General features: G+C 49.3%; 1 protein-coding gene across 2 annotated transcripts in view; it reads left to right on the top strand.

Annotated features, from left to right (window-relative positions):
- The window catches only part of SLC26A7 (solute carrier family 26 member 7), a 147810-nt gene that overhangs the window by 20014 nt on the left and 108177 nt on the right, over positions 1 to 19619 (top strand). The window contains exons 2-3 of one of the 2 annotated variants that reach the window (XM_074986957.1): positions 6589 to 6699; positions 13664 to 13836. In XM_074986957.1, coding sequence (XP_074843058.1) covers positions 6589 to 6699; positions 13664 to 13836 — 284 coding nt within the window. Of the gene's footprint in view, positions 1 to 6588; positions 6700 to 13663; positions 13841 to 19619 lie in introns of both variants that reach the window. The other variant, XM_074986956.1, reaches the window with a different exon arrangement.

The raw sequence follows: 19619 nt of genomic DNA, 5'->3' as shown, positions 1-19619 counted from the left end.
GCACCCCGCACTGCCCAGGGGAGCCCTAGGAACCTGGACGAGGACGGCCAGGACCCCGACTGGACTCCAGAATGAAGGGCCTCCTCCTGGACTGAGCCAGAGCTCCAGGACCTCCTGGGGCTCTGGTGCGATGAGGAGGTCCTCCGGGATACCAGTGGGCACTGGAGGAATGCCCCAGTGTCTGCCCACCTCGCCCAAGGCCTGGCTGCCTGTGGCCACCCCTCCCGGACACCAGAGCAAGTCAGGTGCAAGGTGAAGGAGCTGCAGCAGGGGTACATGCAGGCCCGGGACACAGCCCGCAGAACCGGCCATGCCCCTGCCAGCTGCCCCTTCTACCAGGAGCTTCGGGACCTCCTGGCTGCAGGCGATGCCTCCCCACCCTGCGTCACCGTGGAGACAGCCACACCTGAGCTCCCTGACACACCGGAGGAGGAGGACGAAGGACCCGCCACTGTGGATGTCCCATGTGACGGGGAGTCCACAGACGGGTCCCTCGTCATTGCGCTGCCCTCCACTGCTAGCAGCCAGGTCCCCTCCAGTCAGGCATAACCCGACATATATGAGGCCCCCTCAGGTAAGTGTGCACAGTGGAAAAGCACAGTGGGTGGAGGGGGACAGCCGGGCCCCAGCCCCGGGCCCCAAAGCCCTAAAGCCCGTCCATGGTCAGGCCCAGGGTGCACCCATGCCTGCAGGCAGCACCCAGCTCCTGCTCCCATGGAGCACCCCCCGAGCATGCTGAGGCCCCCCCCCCAGTCACCATGGCTGCATCTGGAACCCCCCATGGCCAAGCCCCCCCTGCCAGCCCACAAGCCCATTGCCAGGGTGGGCCACTGTGGATAGCGCCCCGGCTCCAGCATCAAGCCCCAGTGGCCACCGCAGTGAGTGCACACAAGCCCATACGATGACCTCCCCTGGCACATGCCCATCCCATGGGTCTGTGGAGGGGGTAAGCAGCTGGGGAGACTGGGGCCATGTCACCCAGGTCCCAGATGTGTCACTGACTTCCCCCTCTACCCCACCTTCTCTCTCTTAACAGCGGTGCCATCCGAGGGGTGGGGCAGCTGGACTAGGAGCCCGGGGCATGCGAGCCCCAGCCAGGCCAGAGGACCCAGCAGCCCACCAGCTGGGCCCGCACCAGACCCCACTGCTCAGTGGCCACGAGTGCGCCAGACCCACTGCAGCTGCCACGAGAAGGAGGTTGCGGCCTGTGTGGCAGCCCTCCACCAACAGAACACCCTCACTGAAAGACAGCTGGCCCTTGATGAGGCCGAGCTGCGGTGAAGGCGGGGTATGTGGGGGGAGGTGGTGGGGATGCTCCACACCATGCGTGGGGTCCTAGCGGGCCAGCCCCCAGCCCCCCCAGCTGCCCCCCCAGTCCCCCCGGAGGCCCCCTGAGGCCCCCCCGCTACCTCCCTGCTACCTCCCCAGTGTCCCTCAAGGCCCCCGCTACTGCCCCCTGAGCCCCTCCCTGCTGCCCCCCAGATGCCCCCCTGCATTCCCTCCTGCTTCCCCCACTCTGCACCCCCACTGTCCCCTCATCTGCTCTTTTTCCCCCAGCCCATGACCCGGAGGCCCTGATTGACCTACTGCCCCCCGGGCCTGCCCAGTGCTGCACTGAGGGACCTCGCAGCATGGCTTGTGGCCACAGTGGGCCCTGTGGAGTGTTGCCCGAGCCACAACTTGCCCCCCTCTGGCCCCTCCACTGAGGCTGGGTCAGATGTTGACTGGCCCTACCTGCCGGTGCTTCTGGCCCCATCAGCACCCTGTAGTGGACCACGCACCGGGGTGGGAGGGGCGCCCGCGGGTGCCGAGGCTCGTGGCCTTCCACCCCATCCCTTGATTAGGGCCCCCCAACATTCCTGCCTCAGTTCCTGTCCAGTTTTAGGTGCCCCTGCCCCCTTACCCCCATGTATATAGTTCACTCCCTATCAGGTTTTGGTTGTTATTTTTATTATTCACAATTTACTATTTCCATTGCTCACAGTTGTTAATGGTTCAGGGTTAAATATATGTTAGCATTCAGCACCCTCTGTGTCCCTGACTACTGTGGGGGAGGGTGGGGGGGGTTGGGTGCTGTGTGGTGTGCGCATGGGGGTGTGTGGGGGGCGCTGTGGGGAGGGGTGCGGGAGGTGGTAGTCCCCCTAGCTGAATGCCTCCCAAAGCGCCTCCAGGATCTGGAACCCATCACGGTTGAGCTGCCTGTCAGGGGCCTCAGCAGGCTGCTGGTAGTCGGGGGGCCAGCTCCACCATCCAGCCCTGGGGCAGGGTCCTTTCACGTGCCTTGATGAGGTTGTGCAGCGTGCAGCAGGCGGCCACGACCTGTGGGATGTTCTCCACCCCCACATCGAGGGGTGTGAGGAGACACCTGAACTGCGCCTTCAGATGGCTGAAGGGGCACTCGACGGGATACCGGGCCTGTGTGAGCCGGGCATTAAACAGCTCCTGAGAGGGTGTGGGGTGGTCTGTTTATGGGTGCATCAATCAGGGCTGGACTGGGTAGGCCGGGTCACCCATGGGGCAAAGAGGCATCATGATGTCCCCGATGGCACACTCCCACTGGGGCACGAATGTCCCAGCCTCCATCCTGTGGAACAGGGCGGAATTTTGCAGGATTCGTGCATCATGTGCCCTGCCCGGCCAGCTGACATAAATGTCTGTGAACCTCCCATGAGCGTGCAGCACTGCCTGGAGCATGATGGAGTGGTACCCCTTGCAGCTGACATATTGGCTGCCACTGTGGTCCGGGGCCCTATGGGGATATGCATCCTGTCGATCGCCCTGAAGCACTGGGGGAACCCCAGTGCAGTGAAGCTCTAAACGACTGTGTCCAGGTCCCTGATGCGCACCAGCTGCCACACCAGCACGTGGTTGATGCTGCACCAGCACTTGGTTGATGGCCTTCACGACCTGCAGGGCAATGGGCGCACTCATGCGCATATGCAGAGGGGTCCCTGCCCCCATCCCCTTCCATACCCTCCCTCCCTACTGACCCCCTCCCGCTGAGGGACCCCTCCACCAGTGGCCATGTGGTATCCCTTCTGGGCTAGGCCTGCCTGCCCCCCTTCCCCTGCTCCATCCCAATTGGTGCCTGGGGTCCCCTGAGCCCGCCGGCCCCCTCCCTCCTTCAGGGCTTACCTGGAGGACGATGGCCCTGATGGTGGATGTGCCCACCCTGAACTGCTTCCTGATGGATCAGTAGCTGTCCGGGGTGGCCACTTTCCAGATGGCGATGGCCATGTGCTTCTCCGGGGAGGGGGCCAGCCTCATCCGGGTATCCTGGCATCGTGGCATGGGGGTGAGCCAGCTGCAGATCTTAAGGAAAGTTTCTTTCTTCATCCGCAGGTTCTGCAGCCAGCGGCCATTGTCCCACTCCCCCATGACAACCCTGTCCCACCAGTCCATGCTGGTGGCGTGGGGCCAGACGTGCTGGACTGGTCAGAGGGGGCCCAGCAGGGACAGTGGGGGTGCAGGACCCATGGGCCTGGGCCTCTCCCTCCATAGGAGGCTGAGGAGGCTGTCCAGAAGATTGGCGAGCCTGTGGGTGAGGGCAAGCCTGCTGTCCTGCGGCTGCTGGGGGTCCATGCCTGCTGGTCGGCAGGCGTTGGATAGGGACCTGGGTCTGGCTTACTGTGCACAGACATGCCTGGCCTAGGCAGCATTTGCAGAGAGGGGCTGTTTGGGTAGTGCCCTTTAAGGGGCCTGGCAGGGGTGGTGGGAGTGCAGGACCCACGGGCCTGGGCCTCTGTCTCCACAGGAGGCTGAGGAGAGGGTGGCCAGGAGGATGGTGAGCCTGTGGTGGAGGGCAAGCCTGCTGTCCTGCAACAGCCCCAGAAGGGCTCCCTGGCTGTGCGACCCCGTCCGTGTTGTTTCCTGCCCTCTTCTTCCGGAAGAGTGCCAGTGCATGTGTAGATGCACTCTTCCGGAAGAAGGGGTGGCTCTTTCGAGGTCCTGTTTGACGTGTAGATGCACTCTTCCAGAAGAAGATATTCCTGAAGACGTCTTCTAGAAGATCTCCTTCTGGAAAAAGTGCCATGTATAGAAATGGCCAGTGAGTGTAATCAAACCACACTCTGCTCTGTTGATTAATAAAATGGTTTGAACTTTTATAATACCTTAAATCTGAGTATTTTCAAACTTGAGGGCTTTATTAAGCTTAGTGACACCCCTCTGATGATACCTATTCGTACAATGACAGATGCAGTTTTTCTGAAACCATACAAAACCAGTGGCAGAACCAGAAACAGAATCTAAGATTTCTGAGTCCTAGTGACCTTTGTTAGACAGCACTACCTCCATGTTTTCCAGGTGACATAGAACGTGGGTTCTCAGTAGCGATGTTAATGGCTAACCAGTTTAGGATGAGGCTTGCCAGTTATGGTTAACTGTTAGGGACTGGAGCAGTCCCCCACCCACCTCGGGCAGAAGGTTGCTGCAGCCCTGCAGGGCCGCTGTGGGTGGGTGCAGTCCAGCCTAGTTGGAGTCATCCCCATCTGCGGTGGGTGGGGTGCGGCCAGCTGGACAGGTCACTCCAGCCCAGCCAGGTGGGACTGGGACCTCTGATGGCAACAGTGGCTGCTCTGGTTGGGCTAGAATGCCCCCACCACTGCTCACAACAGTGCCACAGGCAGGGAAAGTCCAGCTGCACCAGAGTAGCCCAGGGCCCCCACATGCTATGGATGGTGGTGGAGTGGCTGCCCTACTGCATGTGGCCCTCGGGCCACAGATCGTCAACTTGTGCGTTGGGTTGAGAATCACCGACACAGAATGAGGAACAACTTCTGGAAACTAAACAGACATAACAAGACAGAGTTTAAAAAGAAAACATAAAGGCTGGTTCTACATGGAGATGTCCTGCTGGCAGCTTCATGCTAATGAACAGTCCTGCAATTGCAAATGACTGCTCATTAGCATAATCCAGCAGCTCATTAGCATAGCCACACGAAATCTTGCTACCAGCAGTGGGTGCTGCTGGCAGTAAACAGGTTGTGTAGACTTGCCTTTGCTGGCAAAGCCCCTGTAAGGGACTGTGACAGAGGCGGGTTTTACCGTCGGAGGCATGTCTACACGGCCTGTTCACTGCTGGCAGCACCTTCTGCAAGCAGCAAGATCACTCGCGGCTATGGTAATAAGCTGTGGGAATCTGCTAATGAGCAGCCATTTGCAGTTGCGAGCCTGCTCATCAGCCTGAAGCTGCTGGCAGGACATCTCCATGTAGAACCAGCCTTTATGTTTCCTTTTTAAACTCTGTCTTGTTATGTCTGTTTAGCTTCCAGAAGTAGTTCCTCATTCCTTCTGTGTCAGTGGCTGTCAACCCAAAAGGCTGGCTTATACCTAGGTTGTGTCCCCGCATATGGGGCTGTGAAAATGCACTGCCCAGCAACAGCTCCCTGAGGTATGGGGAGGGATAGCTCAGTGGTTTGAGTACTGGCCTGTTAAACTCAGGGTTGTGAGGTCACTCCTTGAAGAGGCTGTTTAGGGATTGGGGCAAGTAGATGCCAGGGATAGTGCTCAGCCCTGGTGGGGGACTGGGCTACGTGACCTCCTGAGGTCCCTTACAGTTCTAGAAGATGTGTATCTCCAATTATAGGCAGAATTTCTCCAGGGATGCTGGGGGTGTGTTGTCAGAGTGGCCCCTTCAGCACTGTGGCCAGGCATCAATGTGGGTTCTGGTTGTGCGAGCTGGCTCTGTTGAGCAGTGAAGAGGAGAGCGTTCTGGATCTTTTTATGTGCACTGGACCAAACCCAGCCTGGGCACAGTAGTCACAAGTTTCAGATTCAAACCATTTCTGAAAATAGAAAAACAAAGTAAATGCTTGCAGTGGGGTGAGAATCAAATAAGTCACATAGTGATAACTTACTTCCCAATAGCTAAAGCCTCATTTCCCCCATTAGAGTTGAGGAAACAATTAAAGTAATGCTGTATTTAATCTCATATTGATTGGTGGCTGTGAGTAGCGAATGCACAAACAAGCTACAACAGGAAGTTTCTTAATTTAGCTTGAGGGTCATAACTCTTCTGGAGTTTCTGGCATGCTTCTTTTCACCTTATGCCTTCTCTTTTCTGTGGATGATGGGCTGTGAATCACATCCCTCTGTCCCCACCATGGACATAGGAATTGCCATATGAAGTATAGTTCAGTATCCCATCTCTTCTCGTAACTAGTCCCAGCTGCCTCAGATTAAGGTGTTGGAGGACTCGGGAGATGTGGATTCCATTCCTAGCTCTGTTGTTGGTCTGCATAGTAACCTTGGCCAAGTCATGTGCTTCCATTTCCCTGTCGATAAAATGGGGATAATGATACTGACCTCCTTTGTAAAGTGCTTTCAGACCTCTGGATGAAAAATACTTTATAAAAACTGGGTATTATTTATAAATAATGATGGAAAAATCCACCCAGAAGGGAAGATTCCTCTAAATCCCCATCACTGAGTGGTTGGTTTATGCCTGGGTGTAATTGTTATTGAAGCTGTTTTTCATCTTGCTGTTAAATCTGTGTACTTTACCAACTGCCAAAACCAAATGCAAAGTAATTTGCTATATTATGCAAATTAGTATTTTTTACTAATTCCCATTATCTTTTTCTATAGGGCTGGCCTTTGCTGTTTTGTCTTCAGTCCATCCAGTGTTTGGTTTATATGGATCTTTCTTTCCTGTCATCATTTACGCTGTGTTTGGAATGGGACGCCACGTTGCAACTGGTAAGTGTCTGGACCTGGAAACATTTAGGGTCCCCTCCTGTAGGTTACCGAGTGTGTTCTGTGAAATGAGGAGCTTCCTCAACAACAGGTAATTTTAGTGCAATTTGAAAGTACTGTTTGTCACAGGATGACACATACTGTCGGGAAGAGAGGGAGGAAAGTGTCTTCAAACCCTTTAACCAAAGTTTACATTTTTGTTGTCCCTTTTCTTTACAGCTACATCTTTTTCTGCTTAGGAAAAGTGTTTTCAAGGAAAAAAAAAGCCTTGTTAAGATTATACTGGAGCCATTCCTACTACTATAATTGAATACTTCATTAATACTGCATTTATAAATAGAGTTTATCAGGGACTCATTCACTTTACTGCATAAATTTGCTTCAAGCTAAAACTTTAGCAGACAGGAGTTCAGCTAACAAAAGCCTTTTTAATATAATCAAGAAAAGTTTGGCTGTTCCTAAACCTCATTGTTTCTCACATTTCTAAAACACAACCCTAGTAATTCTCATAAAAATACCCCCTCCCCACACTAAATACTTCAATGGAATTGGGATTACTCCTGATCAGAGGCTTCTGTTCAACAGAAAGGAGCAGATGTCCCATCCCTACCACCGTAGAAGCTAAGGAACCACTAGGCATTCCCTAGCTTCTGTGCTCGTGATTATGGGCCTCTTCACCACTGCTTTGAGCAGAGCTACTCACAATGGAAAGCAGTATTTCCCAGATCCTTCTAGATTATTGACTGTTCTCTAAGAAAGCCTGTTATGAACTGAGGGAAAGGAATTATATTCATTAGTCTGGACCACCAAGACACTGCTCTGTGGGAATGGGGCTTCCCAGCTACTCTTGAATACCAGGGAAAGTAAGGGGCAGCCAATCAGTTCCAGTAGGATACAATGAGCTTGAATGTAGGGCAGTAGCCCCCTCTCCAATCAACCAAAGATAAAATGCGAAAGGGGTGGCCTGCACCTTGAGGGAAGAAAAGTGGCTGTGGGAGCCTTTTGAGAAAAGGGGAGATGGTTTTTGGAAATTTGGCAGCATGTGCAACCACACATAAAGCACGTCCTACTGGGTTCATATGGCTCAACTGCATACATCTCCCCTCTGGCTAATGTATTTCCAAGATTCAAACACGGTCTTCTGAGTAACTACATGGTTTTGAAATCAATGTATGTGCCAAAATCTGTGTTTGGTAACACTGTTAACAGCTCCATAGGAGCCATGTGGTCTGCTGGGAAACCAATATACATTCCAAAGTACACAGAATTTGTACCCTGGCAATCTGTATGTAATATTGTTAAACCTCCAGATAATTTGCAGCTAACAGGACATGAATTCTGTGTCAAGGTCCTTCGGTTTTGTTGCTCTGATTTAGCAAACTAGAAATCCTGCAGGAACTTCTTTTTTTTAAAAAGAAATAGTTTTAATAATGAACTAGTCACAAAAATAATGCCATGCTACAGTAACCCACGTGTTATGCATTCTAATATTAAATTATATTTTTTAAAGCTCTCCTCTGCACAAAAATTGTCAGGAAGGAAGCTGGAGATTTTCGTCTACGGGATTTTGATACCTGGGGAGGCATCTTGGGAGTGTGGGACAAAAAAAAAAATTAGTTGGATGCTTCTGCTAAAATAATCAGTATGTTTAGCTGACCAGAGAGTGAGACGCTTTTTTTAAAATTAAAATTTAGATTTTGGAGAATAAGTCTGTGGCAGAGGCTAGGGTAAATGTGGGTTACTTACCGTTCTTTGATAAGTCATCACTATTTCCCTTTTTCATTAAAACAGTGAAAATATGAGGCTACATAAGCAGAAGTGTTTCAAAATACACAGTGCTTTCAAGTTTCTTCACTAACAGTAGATTTTTAAACTAAAGCTCACTAAAGGAATAAAGTACCTCATTCATCCTGGCTATGTCTACACTAAAGAGTTTTGTTGGCAAAACTGTGGAGTGTTCACACACAAAATGCATTTTGTCAACAGTCTGTCGACAAAACTCGGCACTTTTGCCCACAACATTCTGCCCCTCCAGGATGAGGAATAACGTCTTGTTGACAGTTTCTGTTGACAGAAAAGCCACGTTGACACTCCGGGGGCCCTCCGTCAACAGACAGGACTTCCAGGTCACCGGGCAGCCCTGTCTGCTGAGCTTCCAGATGGCTATGTCGAGAGTGGACGGGCGGTCTGGCCACTCTTTATCAACAGAGCAGATTGCTCTTTTGATCTGCTTTTGTGTGTGGATGGGATCTGTCAACAGAAGTTTTTCTGGACAAGCTCTTCTGACAGTAACTTCTGTTGACAGATCACTGTAGTATAGACGTAACCATTGGGTATATCTTCAGAGCAAAGTAATTTTGAAGTAGTGGTTGTTATTTTGAAATAATTATGTGAGTGTCTACACAATAAGAACATAAGAACATAAGAATGGCCATACTGGGTCAGACCAAAGGTCCATCCAGCCCAGCATCCCATCTGCCGACGGTGGCCAATGCCAGGCGCCCCAGAGAAGGAGAACAGAAGACAATGATCAAGTGATTTATCTCCTGCCATCCATCTCCTGCCTTTGTTCTGAAGGCTAGGGCACCATACTTTATCCCTGGCTAATAGCCATTTATGGACCTAACCTGCAAAAATTTATCAAGCTCTTTTTTAAACCCTAATAGAGTCCTGGCCTTCACAGCCTCCTCGGGCAAGGAGTTCCACAGGTTGACTGTGCGCTGTGTGAAGAAAAATTTCCTTTTATTAGTTTTGAACCTACTACCCATCAATTTCATTTGGTGTCCCCTAGTTCTTGTATTATGGGAAAAGGTAAATAATTTTTCTATATTCACTTTCTCCACACCATTCATGATTTTATATACCTCTATCATATCACCCCTCAATCGCCTCTTTTCCAAACTGAAAAGTCCCAGTCTCTCTAGCCTCTCCCCATATGGGACCCGTTCCAAGCCCCTAATCATCTTAGTTGCCCTTTTCTGAACCTTTTCTAATGCCAATATATCTTTTTTGAGGTGAGGAGACCACATCTGCACGCAGTACTCAAGATGTGGGCGTACCATAGTTCTATATAGGGGAAGTATGATATCTTTTGTCTTATTATCGATCCCTTTTTTAATAATTCCTAACATCCTATTTGCCTTACTAACTGCCGCTGCACACTGCGTGGATGTCTTCAGAGAACTATCCACTATAACTCCAAGATCCCTTTCCTGATCTGTCATAGCTAAATTTGACCCCATCATGTAGTACGTGTAATTTGGGTTATTTTTTCCAACATGCATTACCTTACACTTACCCACATTAAATTTCATTTGCCATTTTGCTGCCCAATCACTCAGTTTGCTGAGACCTTTTTGTAGTTCTTCACAATCTGTTTTGGTTTTGACTGTCCTGAACAACTTGGTGTCATCTGCAAACTTTGCCACCTCACTGCTTACCTCATTTTCTAGATCATTGATGAACAAGTTGAACAGGATCGGTCCCAGGACTGACCCCTGGGGAACACCACTAGTTACCCTCCTCCATTGTGAAAATTTACCATTTATTCCCACCCTTTGTTTTCTGTCTTTTAACCAATTCCCGATCCATGAAAGGATCTTTCCTCCTATCCCATGACCACCTAATTTACATAAAAGCCTTTGGTGTGGGACCGTCTCAAAGGCTTTCTGGAAATCTAGGTATATTATGTCCACTGGGTGCCCCTTGTCCGCCTGTTTATTAACCTCTTCAAAGAATTCTAACAGATTAGTTAGACACGACTTCCCTGTGCAGAAACCATGCTGACTTTTGCCCAACAATTCGTGCTCTTCTACGTGCCTTGCAATTTTATTCTTTACTAGTGTTTCTATTAATTTGCCTGGTACTGATGTTAAACTTATCGGTCTATAATTGCCAGGGTCTCCTCTAGAGCCTTTTTTAAATATTGGCGTTATATTGGCCGTCTTCCAGTCATTTGGTACCAAAGTGGATTTAAATGATAGGTTACAAACCACTGTTAATAACTCCGCAGTTTCACATTTGAGTTCTTTCAGAACCCTTGGGTGAATGCCGTCTGGTCCTGGAGACTTGTTACTATTCAGCTTATCAATTAACTCCAGAACCTCCTCTAATGTCACTTCAATCTGAGTGAGTTCCTCAGATTTGTCACCTAAAAAGGCTGGCTCAGATTTAGGAACCTCTGTAACATCCTCAGCCGTGAAGACTGAAGCAAAGAAATCATTTAATCGCTCCGCAATGGCACTGTCTTCCTTGATCGCTCCTTTTATATCTTTATCGTCCAAGGGCCCCACTGCTTTTTTAGCGGGCTTCCTGCTTCTAATGTATTTAAAAAACATTTTACTATCATTTTTTGAATTTTTGGCTAGCTGTTCCTCAAAATCTTTTTTGGCTTTTCTTACTACATTATGACACTTAATTTGGGAGTGTTTATGTTCCTTTCTATTTTCCTCACTAGGATTTGACTTCCACTTTTTAAAAGCTGCCCTTTTCTCTCTCACTGCCTTTTTAACATGGCTGTTTAGCCATGGTGGTTCTTTGTTAGGTCTCTTACTGTGTTTTTTTATTTGGGGTATACATTTAAGTTGGGCCTCTAGTATGGTGTCTTTAAACAGTTTCCATGCAGCTTCCAGGGATTTTAGTTTAATTACTCTACCTTTTAGTTTCTGTTTAACTAGCTTCCTCATTTTAGTGTAATTCCCCTTTTTGAAATTAAATGCCAGAGTGTTTGACCGCTGCGGTGTTCTTCCCAACACAGGAATATTAAAAGTTATTATATTGTGGTCACTATTTCCAAGCGGTCCAGTAACAGTTACCTCTTGGACCAGATCCTGCGTTCCAGTCAAGACTAGATCGAGAATTGACTCTCCCCTTGTGGGTTCCTGTACTAGCTGCTCCAAGAAGCAGTCACTGCTTCTTGCCACTGCTATTTTGCTATAATCCTCTATAATAGTGGATGCTGTATTTAGAAATTGGTAAACGTCATTGTACAAGTAATAGTGCCTATTTCTAAATAAGTATTTTGAAATAGGGGCTGTGTAGATAGGGAATGGAGCCTATTTCAAAATAAACCATAGTGCAGCCAATGTGCTATTTTTTAATAAACTCCTGAAATACGATTTCTGGAATAGTTTATTTAGGAATAACAGTGGTGTCTAGAAACAGCTTTATGCAGGAAAAAAATTCTGGTTGTAATAAACCCTCATTATGTAGCATGAAGGCAATGAAATGGACACATGGCAGGACTTCAGGACTGACACAATACCCAAGATATGAAATGGAGCAAATGTCACACTGCTTGTGGATTGTAGCATATATTCAGAGCCCTATATCCTGCAATTGTATGGTTTTGGATTTGCTGTAGAACCCACCTTCTGGGCTCCAGCCCTTGCTACAGAATTGCACTCCAAAATGTAAATTTTCATGCAGAAATATGAATGTGAACACAATATATTTCCTATTAATATTAATATTAACACAATATATTTCATGTTAATCATTTCAGCAGAAGCATGCTATCACTACACGCATCTCATTATCCCTCAGGCCCTGGTTCAGGAAAGCACTTACTCATGTGCTGATGATTCATTGTTTAAAGTTCAACATGTGCACAACTCCTATTCCAAATAAACATGCTTTCCTGAATCATCTCTAAACTGCTTACTAGAGCTCCCCAGTGCCAGCGCCCCATATATCCTTTACTCAGCGGTGACAAGCTCCTTTCCTGCTAATAACTTCTGTGAAGTCATCAGGGCTGTATAAATACAGAATGCAGGATTGGGACCTGTTTTAGTCAGACTTTCTGCATCAAAAGCAGAGTTCATTTGTGGCCTGGTCTAGTAAATGTTTGCCTATTTGATTCGTACTCATAAAGGCTACATGGCACCATGACCTTGAAATGGAAACTGTGTAGCTTATTCTGAATAAATTTTGAAATAGGCTATTGCGGCATGTGGTCCTGCCTAAATAAAATAAAGCTCTATTTTGAGGCAACCCTGTACTCCTCCCATGATGAGGTTTACAGGGATGCTGGAATAGCGTGGCCATCATCTCAAAAACTGTTTTGAGACAACGGGCATGTTGCATAGATGCGGACAGCTGTTTCAGGGTACCGCAGTATCCTGAAATTGCCCCCGCTGTGTAGACATAGCCAAAATGTACCCCCTTAGCTTTACTCATTTGAGCCTTGTGCTAAAGACTACTCATCAGAGAAATAAATTGCTAGAATTGAACCTTTATTCAAGCTGCTTTTCCTCCATCTGAACGTAGGAGCTTAATGTACTTTGGACACCATCATCAATTATACAGCAGTCAGTGGCAATGTCACAAACAGATATTTTGATTTCAGGTGGAACTAATATATTCAAACTTCTTTCCAAACAGATTGTTGTTCAAAGCTTTCCATGGTGCTCTGGTACCTTTTAAATACTGATATACTTTTCTTTAGCTGAATGTCATAAAAAATCTGAAAAGCACTTCTACCCAGCCTTTATGTGTGTACACAGCATTTGCTGGTGGATTTTTTGAGCACCTTTATCTGTAAGGACACAGAAGAGAGCTTAAACATACACAAAAAGTCTGCACGCAGTTCGTCAGCTCATGTGGCATCTTTATGTGTGAAAAATTGCACTAGCCAATGAAAAAGCTTTAAAAACACGCCTGAAGTGACCGAGTGTGCAAAGTATCAGAGAGGTAGCTATTTTAGTCTGTGTCTTCAAAAACAACAAAAAGTCCTGTGACACCTTATAGACTAACAGATATTTTGGAACATAAGCTTTCATGAGCCTTTGCCCAAGAAAACTTATGCTCCAAAATGTCTGTTAGTCTACAAGGTACCACAGGACTTCTTGTTGTTTTTGAGTGTGCAAAATTTTACATTCATGGATGGAGACTTTGAAAAATGACCATTAGTGACTTCAACAATCTTAAGCTACTTTTTGGTAATTGATATGTGACTTTTTTTTTACAGGAACCTTTGCTTTAACTTCCTTGATATCTGCCAATGCGGTTGAGCGTCTTGTTCCTCCATTAAGCAACAATTACACTACAAACAATAATTCAGGAGTCTTGGGTTTATCGGAGTTTGAAATGCAGCGGATTGGAGTTGCTGCAGCGGTTTCATTTTTAGGAGGAATTATTCAAGTAGGTAGTCTTAATAGTTTATATCTGTCAGAACTATGATTTAGTGATGAAAAACATGACAGTTTTATTTCATATCATATCCTGCTCTTTGGCCAGTTGGCTGTTGAGCAGGGCTCTTCATTTTATTTTCTTGAAAACAAATTTGGCTCTGTATTTTTTCAGTGCTTTGGAGTCTGCAAATATGATTTGACTTTTGAGAGTTCCAAAACTATTTGCAAAATAAAAGGAAATCTTGCATAAAATAAAGTTGACCCTGTGTTTATGCCAGAAATAAGTAATTACTGCTTTTAAGGGATGCCAGTCCCATCTCTTATCCCACTTTTTGTCAAGGCAAATATTGAGGTTCTTAATTGTGCTTGTACTATAATGGCCACAAAGGGACAAATCCTTTTCCCAATAAAATAAATTGGAGTTTTGCAGATGTCTTCACTGGAACCCAAAATAGGACCTAACAGGCACACCCTCTGCTGTTTTTGTTTTTATTTGCATTATGCAGATATCTCACAAAATCTTTTATTATTAATTAAAGTCATACTCAGCACTTACTGACCTAGGAATTGCCCTGTGTAGCCTGCCTCTGACAGTGGCCAGCATCAGGCCCTTCAGGGGATGATTGAAATGAGGGCTGCCTTTTTGGCTGGTACACCAAGGTTTGTACTGGAGACCAGCAGAGCTAAAAGCATGAGCTGCTACTGCTTTTACTCATAGCCACTGTGTATTGGCACAGCGGGAGTCCTGCTCTACACATTCACCAGGGGGTTTCAAGTGCACAGTGTGTTTTTATCAAGAAAATATGTAGTAAACTGTTTGATTATCTCATTTACATTTTATTCTAACAAACCGTTCAATTCAAAAGAAGGCACATATTACTATTAATGATACTAATAATACTAATAATGCTAATAATAATAATGATTCATAGATCAAAGTGTTATTCACCTTTCCATATGAATAGGTGATCTTTTGTTCCATACTTGCAAGAGAGTAAATAAAAAACCTCATTGCCTGTGTTCTGTATTAGCAAGTAAACATGTTTCTCTTTCAGTCTTTTTAGGATATAAGATGAAATAGTGAATAAAAATACTTCGGATAGTAAAATAAAATACTTATTAATCTTCTCAATACCCTGCTTGGTAGGAGGCAGAAATAGTTCTGTCCCTATTTCAAAGAGGAAGACTGGAACTAGACAGTTTATGACCAGAGCTGATCGGGAATATTTTGACAAACCATATCTCTGGCTATGTCTAGACTGCAGGGTTTTGTTGTCAGAAGTTTGTGTCTGACTTTATCTTGTGACAAAACTCCAGTCGACAGAGCATGTCCAGACAACATGGCACATCAAAAAAGTGATCCACTCTGTCAACAGAAAGCAGCCAAACAGCCTGGCCATGCTCTTGACAAAACTACCACCCAGAACCACATCAGCTAGGGTTGCCAGTCACCCATTCCTGGGAGCTGGTGCCAGAGCCCTGTGGAGACAGGTGCTTAAAGGGACCCTCTGGACAGCTGTTCCCTGACCCTGCTGCGTGCTTGCCAACCCCTGCAAGAGACAGTAGAGCTCTCCAAGTGCCCTCCATGCTTGTCCTGTGTTTGGGGCGACACAGCTCGTCCCTGGGTGCCATACTGCTGGAGCTGTCCTTGGGCTTTTGATGGCCCCACATGGACATGCTGAGGCTAAGACTGATCTTTCTGGCAGCTGTCTTCCTCTTCCTCACTGAGGGCGACCCTGAGAGCAACTTCGTAGCCTGTGCCTGGGCTGCAGGACTTGCAAACCTGCACCCACCCACTTCCCCAGTGCACAGGTCTCTGGAGGCACCACAACAGTTCAGACTGTTGGGACCAGCTATTCATGGAACAGTGAGACAACAAGCTGTGGCTCCAAAACTTCTGTATGCGGAAGGCCATCTTCTTGGAGGTCTCTGCCTGGCTCACCTCTGCCCTTTGGAGACTCGACATCCAGGTGCAGGTCGCAATCACACTCTGGAAGCTCACTGCCCCTGACAGCTGCCAGTTGGTGCACAACCACTGAGTCATAGGGAAGTCCACCATCAGGGCCATCCTCATGGAGGTAACACACTCTTGGGCTGCAGTCCCCACATGAGGGGTAGGGGGTCCCGCTACAGGGGGGCCCTCAGGAAGTGGGATTGTGGGGTGTGAGGGGTGTAGGAGAGGCAAGGGAAAGCTGCATGCCTGGGCGGGGATCATGCTATCCCACCCTCACATAGCCCTGCTGCTGGGAGGTGGCCTCACTGGGAGGGCTCCCAGAGAGCTTGGGGGAGGAGCAGATTGGCAGGGGCCATGGACCCCCCACAAGGGCCCAGGTACTCCCTCTCTCAGTTTCTGTTGCTCATGTTCATTTGCCTCCCTTTGCAGGTCATAGGAGCCATCAACTTGATCCTGCTGTAGAGGGTCATCCATCTGGGGGACCCTGACCAGGCTGTGGCTGGATTCGTTGCCCAGAGGTTCCCAAACTGTGCTGGAGCTATTGATGGGACCCACATCCTGATCTTCATCCTGGAGCATCGTACAGCAAAGTTCATCAGTAGGAAGGGTTACTTCTTCATGGTGCTACAGCCCATGGTTGAGCACCGTGGAAAGTTCACAGACATTTATGTCAGGTGGACAGGTTGGGCATAAAATGCCCATGTGTTCCACAGTTCTAGCCTATGCTGGAAGCTGGAGGTGGACACATTCATCTTCAGCCATGATCTGGTGGTTAGAGGTGTGCAGATGCCTGTCTGCATCATGAGGGATGTGGCCTATCACCTATGCCATGGCTTATGAAGCCATATACCAGAAGCTGGACCCTCGCAGGGAACTATTCAACGAGCACCTTAACCACTGGGTGAGTGCATCTTCGGATGTCTCAAGGCACGGTTCAGGTGCCTGCTGACCCGCCTCAGTGTAGGGGAGCGCAATATCCACCAGGTTGCGGGGACCTGTTGTGTCTAGTACAACTTAATGGAGGAGATTGGGGAGGCCTTCCTCCTGGGGTGTGGGGCAGCCACTGGCTGTGTGGGGTGTGCCTATGAGCAGCTGAGCACAGCCACCATCCATCAGGCCCATCAGGAAGGGCTGCAGATCTGGCAAGCCCTGAGAGAGATCTTCTCCGAAGGACATCAGTAACCCTTCCCATGGTCCCCCCCCTACCTAGGGCCCACAGCCCTACCTTGTCCCCACCATGACCCCCCCAGTTGCCCCCTCACAACTCTCCAACCCCCAAACAATAAAGACAGATGCACGTGTGGTGAACAATTAACTGGCTTTTACTGAACAAAAAACGTGCAAAAGAAAAACTGCAATTTAAAACAATGTACAAAATAGTGATGTGTAACCATCTGTGAACTACCTACAGTTGAGGGGGCTTGGGACAGGGGTTCAGGGCCTCAGAACTTGGATAGGGTGTTTGGGACAGTGGTGGGGGGCTTCAGAACATGGGGAGGGTGGGGGGCTGTGAACGCAAGGGGAGTGGAATTCCGAGTAGCATTGGCCTCATGATCTCCTCCTGCCATGGGTTCAGGGTCCCATTAGGGCTAGGCTGAGGCTGGAACCAAGGGGAGGTACAAGCTAGGAGGGGCTGCAATGGGGTCTTGGTAGGCTGGGGGAGCAGGGGAAGTATGGGGGCTGGGGGCCACGGGCCAGGGGGACGGGCAATGGTAATTGCTAAGAGGGTCAGGTGGGGGTCTAGGGCACCATGCAGGAGGGCAGGCGGGTGCAGGGCAACAGGGGTGGCCATGGTCAGGTCAGGATGTCACAGCAGGACATCAACTGGTCCCAGGGCCTTGACCACCACTCCACATCCACCCTGAGGTGGCACTCCATTGTCCTGTGGATCTCATGGAGCACCATGATGTGCTGCCACATCAGGACTTCATGGACTTGTCGTTGATTCCTCCAGCTCTGGGGGCCATTGTGGGGGTGGCATTGCCTTCTGTCAGTGCAGGTCCAGCTGTATGGAACACATGGAGGACAGATGGTGAGTCATTCATGCAACACGGCCCCTACGGCCATGCCCTCCACCATGAGCAGCAAGTAACACCCCCTGGGCCAAGAGGCAGGGATGTCCTGGGATCAAAGCCATCTGTGGCCTGCACAGAGACTCCGACATGCCTCTGGGACTGTGCTGACCACTGCAGCCTCCCTCCTCCTCAGTTGACAAGTTAGCAGCGAAGTTGGGTATCCAGCCACAGAGGGGTCCTCTCATGGGTGGTCAGTGAGCCAGGAGCTGCCTACCTCTTCCCAGGGCCCAGTCACACACCTATGGCTTCCAGCCCTTGCCTGTAGGAGTGAGTGCTGCCTTGTGTCTGTGGGCATGCATGAGTGCTGGGTGTTGCACTTAGTATGTCTGGGGTCAGGCCAGGGCTCTTGTGGTTAGTCTGCTTTCAGCCGTGGCAGGTGCTGGGAGCCCCGCTACACTGGGGCCTGATGCTCGTCCAGCCTCCAGAGAGCCTGGCAGCAGAATGTGGCCTGTGCCCTGGGGCTGTCTCTGGGTCAGAGTGGCTCACACGACTGCTGCACATGGTTCCGTATGCTGGGACCGCAGCCTGAGGTCCTGCCTGAGCTGGCTGAGCAACGCTTGCAGCATGCCCCATCTGTGCCCGTCTCCCACGCCCTAGGGTGTGTGATGCACAGGGCACTCACTGGAGGGACCCTTGCCAAGCTTGGAGGGTGCAAAGAGGTGGCCTGGCTTAAGGGAACTGGATCCAGCACAGTGACGAGGCTGCTCACTCTGGAGTCCAGCTCCTGTGGGGCTTGGTCCTCTGCTGGTTGGTCCTCTTCCTCTTCCATGGGCTTCTGCTCCACGGGGGGTGGGGGGGGCATTGAGCCCCACGTTGAGGCTCAGGCCAGAGGGTGAGATGTCTCCCACAGGATCTGGTTAAGCTCCCTGGAGGAGCTCCTACCCCTTACCAGCCCATGCCATACCAGACCTGGACATCCCCCTGCCTGAGCTCTTTTACTTTGGCCCTGACTTGATCAGGGGTGCAGCAGGGGTGACCCTCATAGACCTCGGCATTTTGGTGCCTGGCCTGAGGGTCCTGGACTGTCTCCTCCTTGGCCCAGAGATCCAGGAGGGCCTGGATCTCTGTGCTGGACTAGGTGGTGGCCCATCTCTTCAAACCCAGCAACAGTCCTGGGAGCTCTGAGGCTGCTCCCTTGAGGACCCAGAGGGGTCTCAGAGGGCCTTTTCCATCGCGGCTGGATGCATGTGTGGTTCTGAGGGCATTTGATGGAGCAGCGTGTGGCTCTGCTGCTTGCATGCTCTCTGGTTCCTGCCACAGGGTTCCCTGGGCTCCATGCAGCTTCAAGAAGGGCCAGAGGCAGGAAGCATAGAGTGCTCATTGCTGTGGGTGGGGTGTCCACCGACGCACTTGTGCAGCATCCTGGGAGCCTTTTCTGCAACCAGAAGGCCGCCCCCCTCCCCCCGGAACGTTCAGACCTGCCTTTTGTCAACAGATCTCTCTTGACAGAACCATTCTTCCTCATGGTGAGCGGGGTGTGGCTGTCGACAAAAGCACTCCATTCTGTTGACTTACTGTTGACAGAATGTGCTTCTCAATCTGGACCCTCTATAGGTTTTGTTGACAAAATAGCCATTTTGTTGACAAAACCCTGCAGTCTAGACATAGTCTGTGACATCAAAAAATCCCTGATATCAAAAAATCAAAATTGTTTGATTGTTCAGAAATTGAAACTCTTCATGCAATGTGGTCAATTTTATGAATTTTCTAACTCAAAAAGGAGTACAGAAGAAAGATTTGAAGTTGCTGAAACACATTTTTTCA

Source organism: Carettochelys insculpta, chromosome 2 (genome assembly GCF_033958435.1).
Source record: "Carettochelys insculpta isolate YL-2023 chromosome 2, ASM3395843v1, whole genome shotgun sequence".
Taxonomy (NCBI): domain Eukaryota; kingdom Metazoa; phylum Chordata; order Testudines; family Carettochelyidae; genus Carettochelys; species Carettochelys insculpta.
The sequence above is the reverse complement of the archived record's forward strand: the minus strand, read 5'-3'. Positions and strand labels throughout refer to the sequence as shown.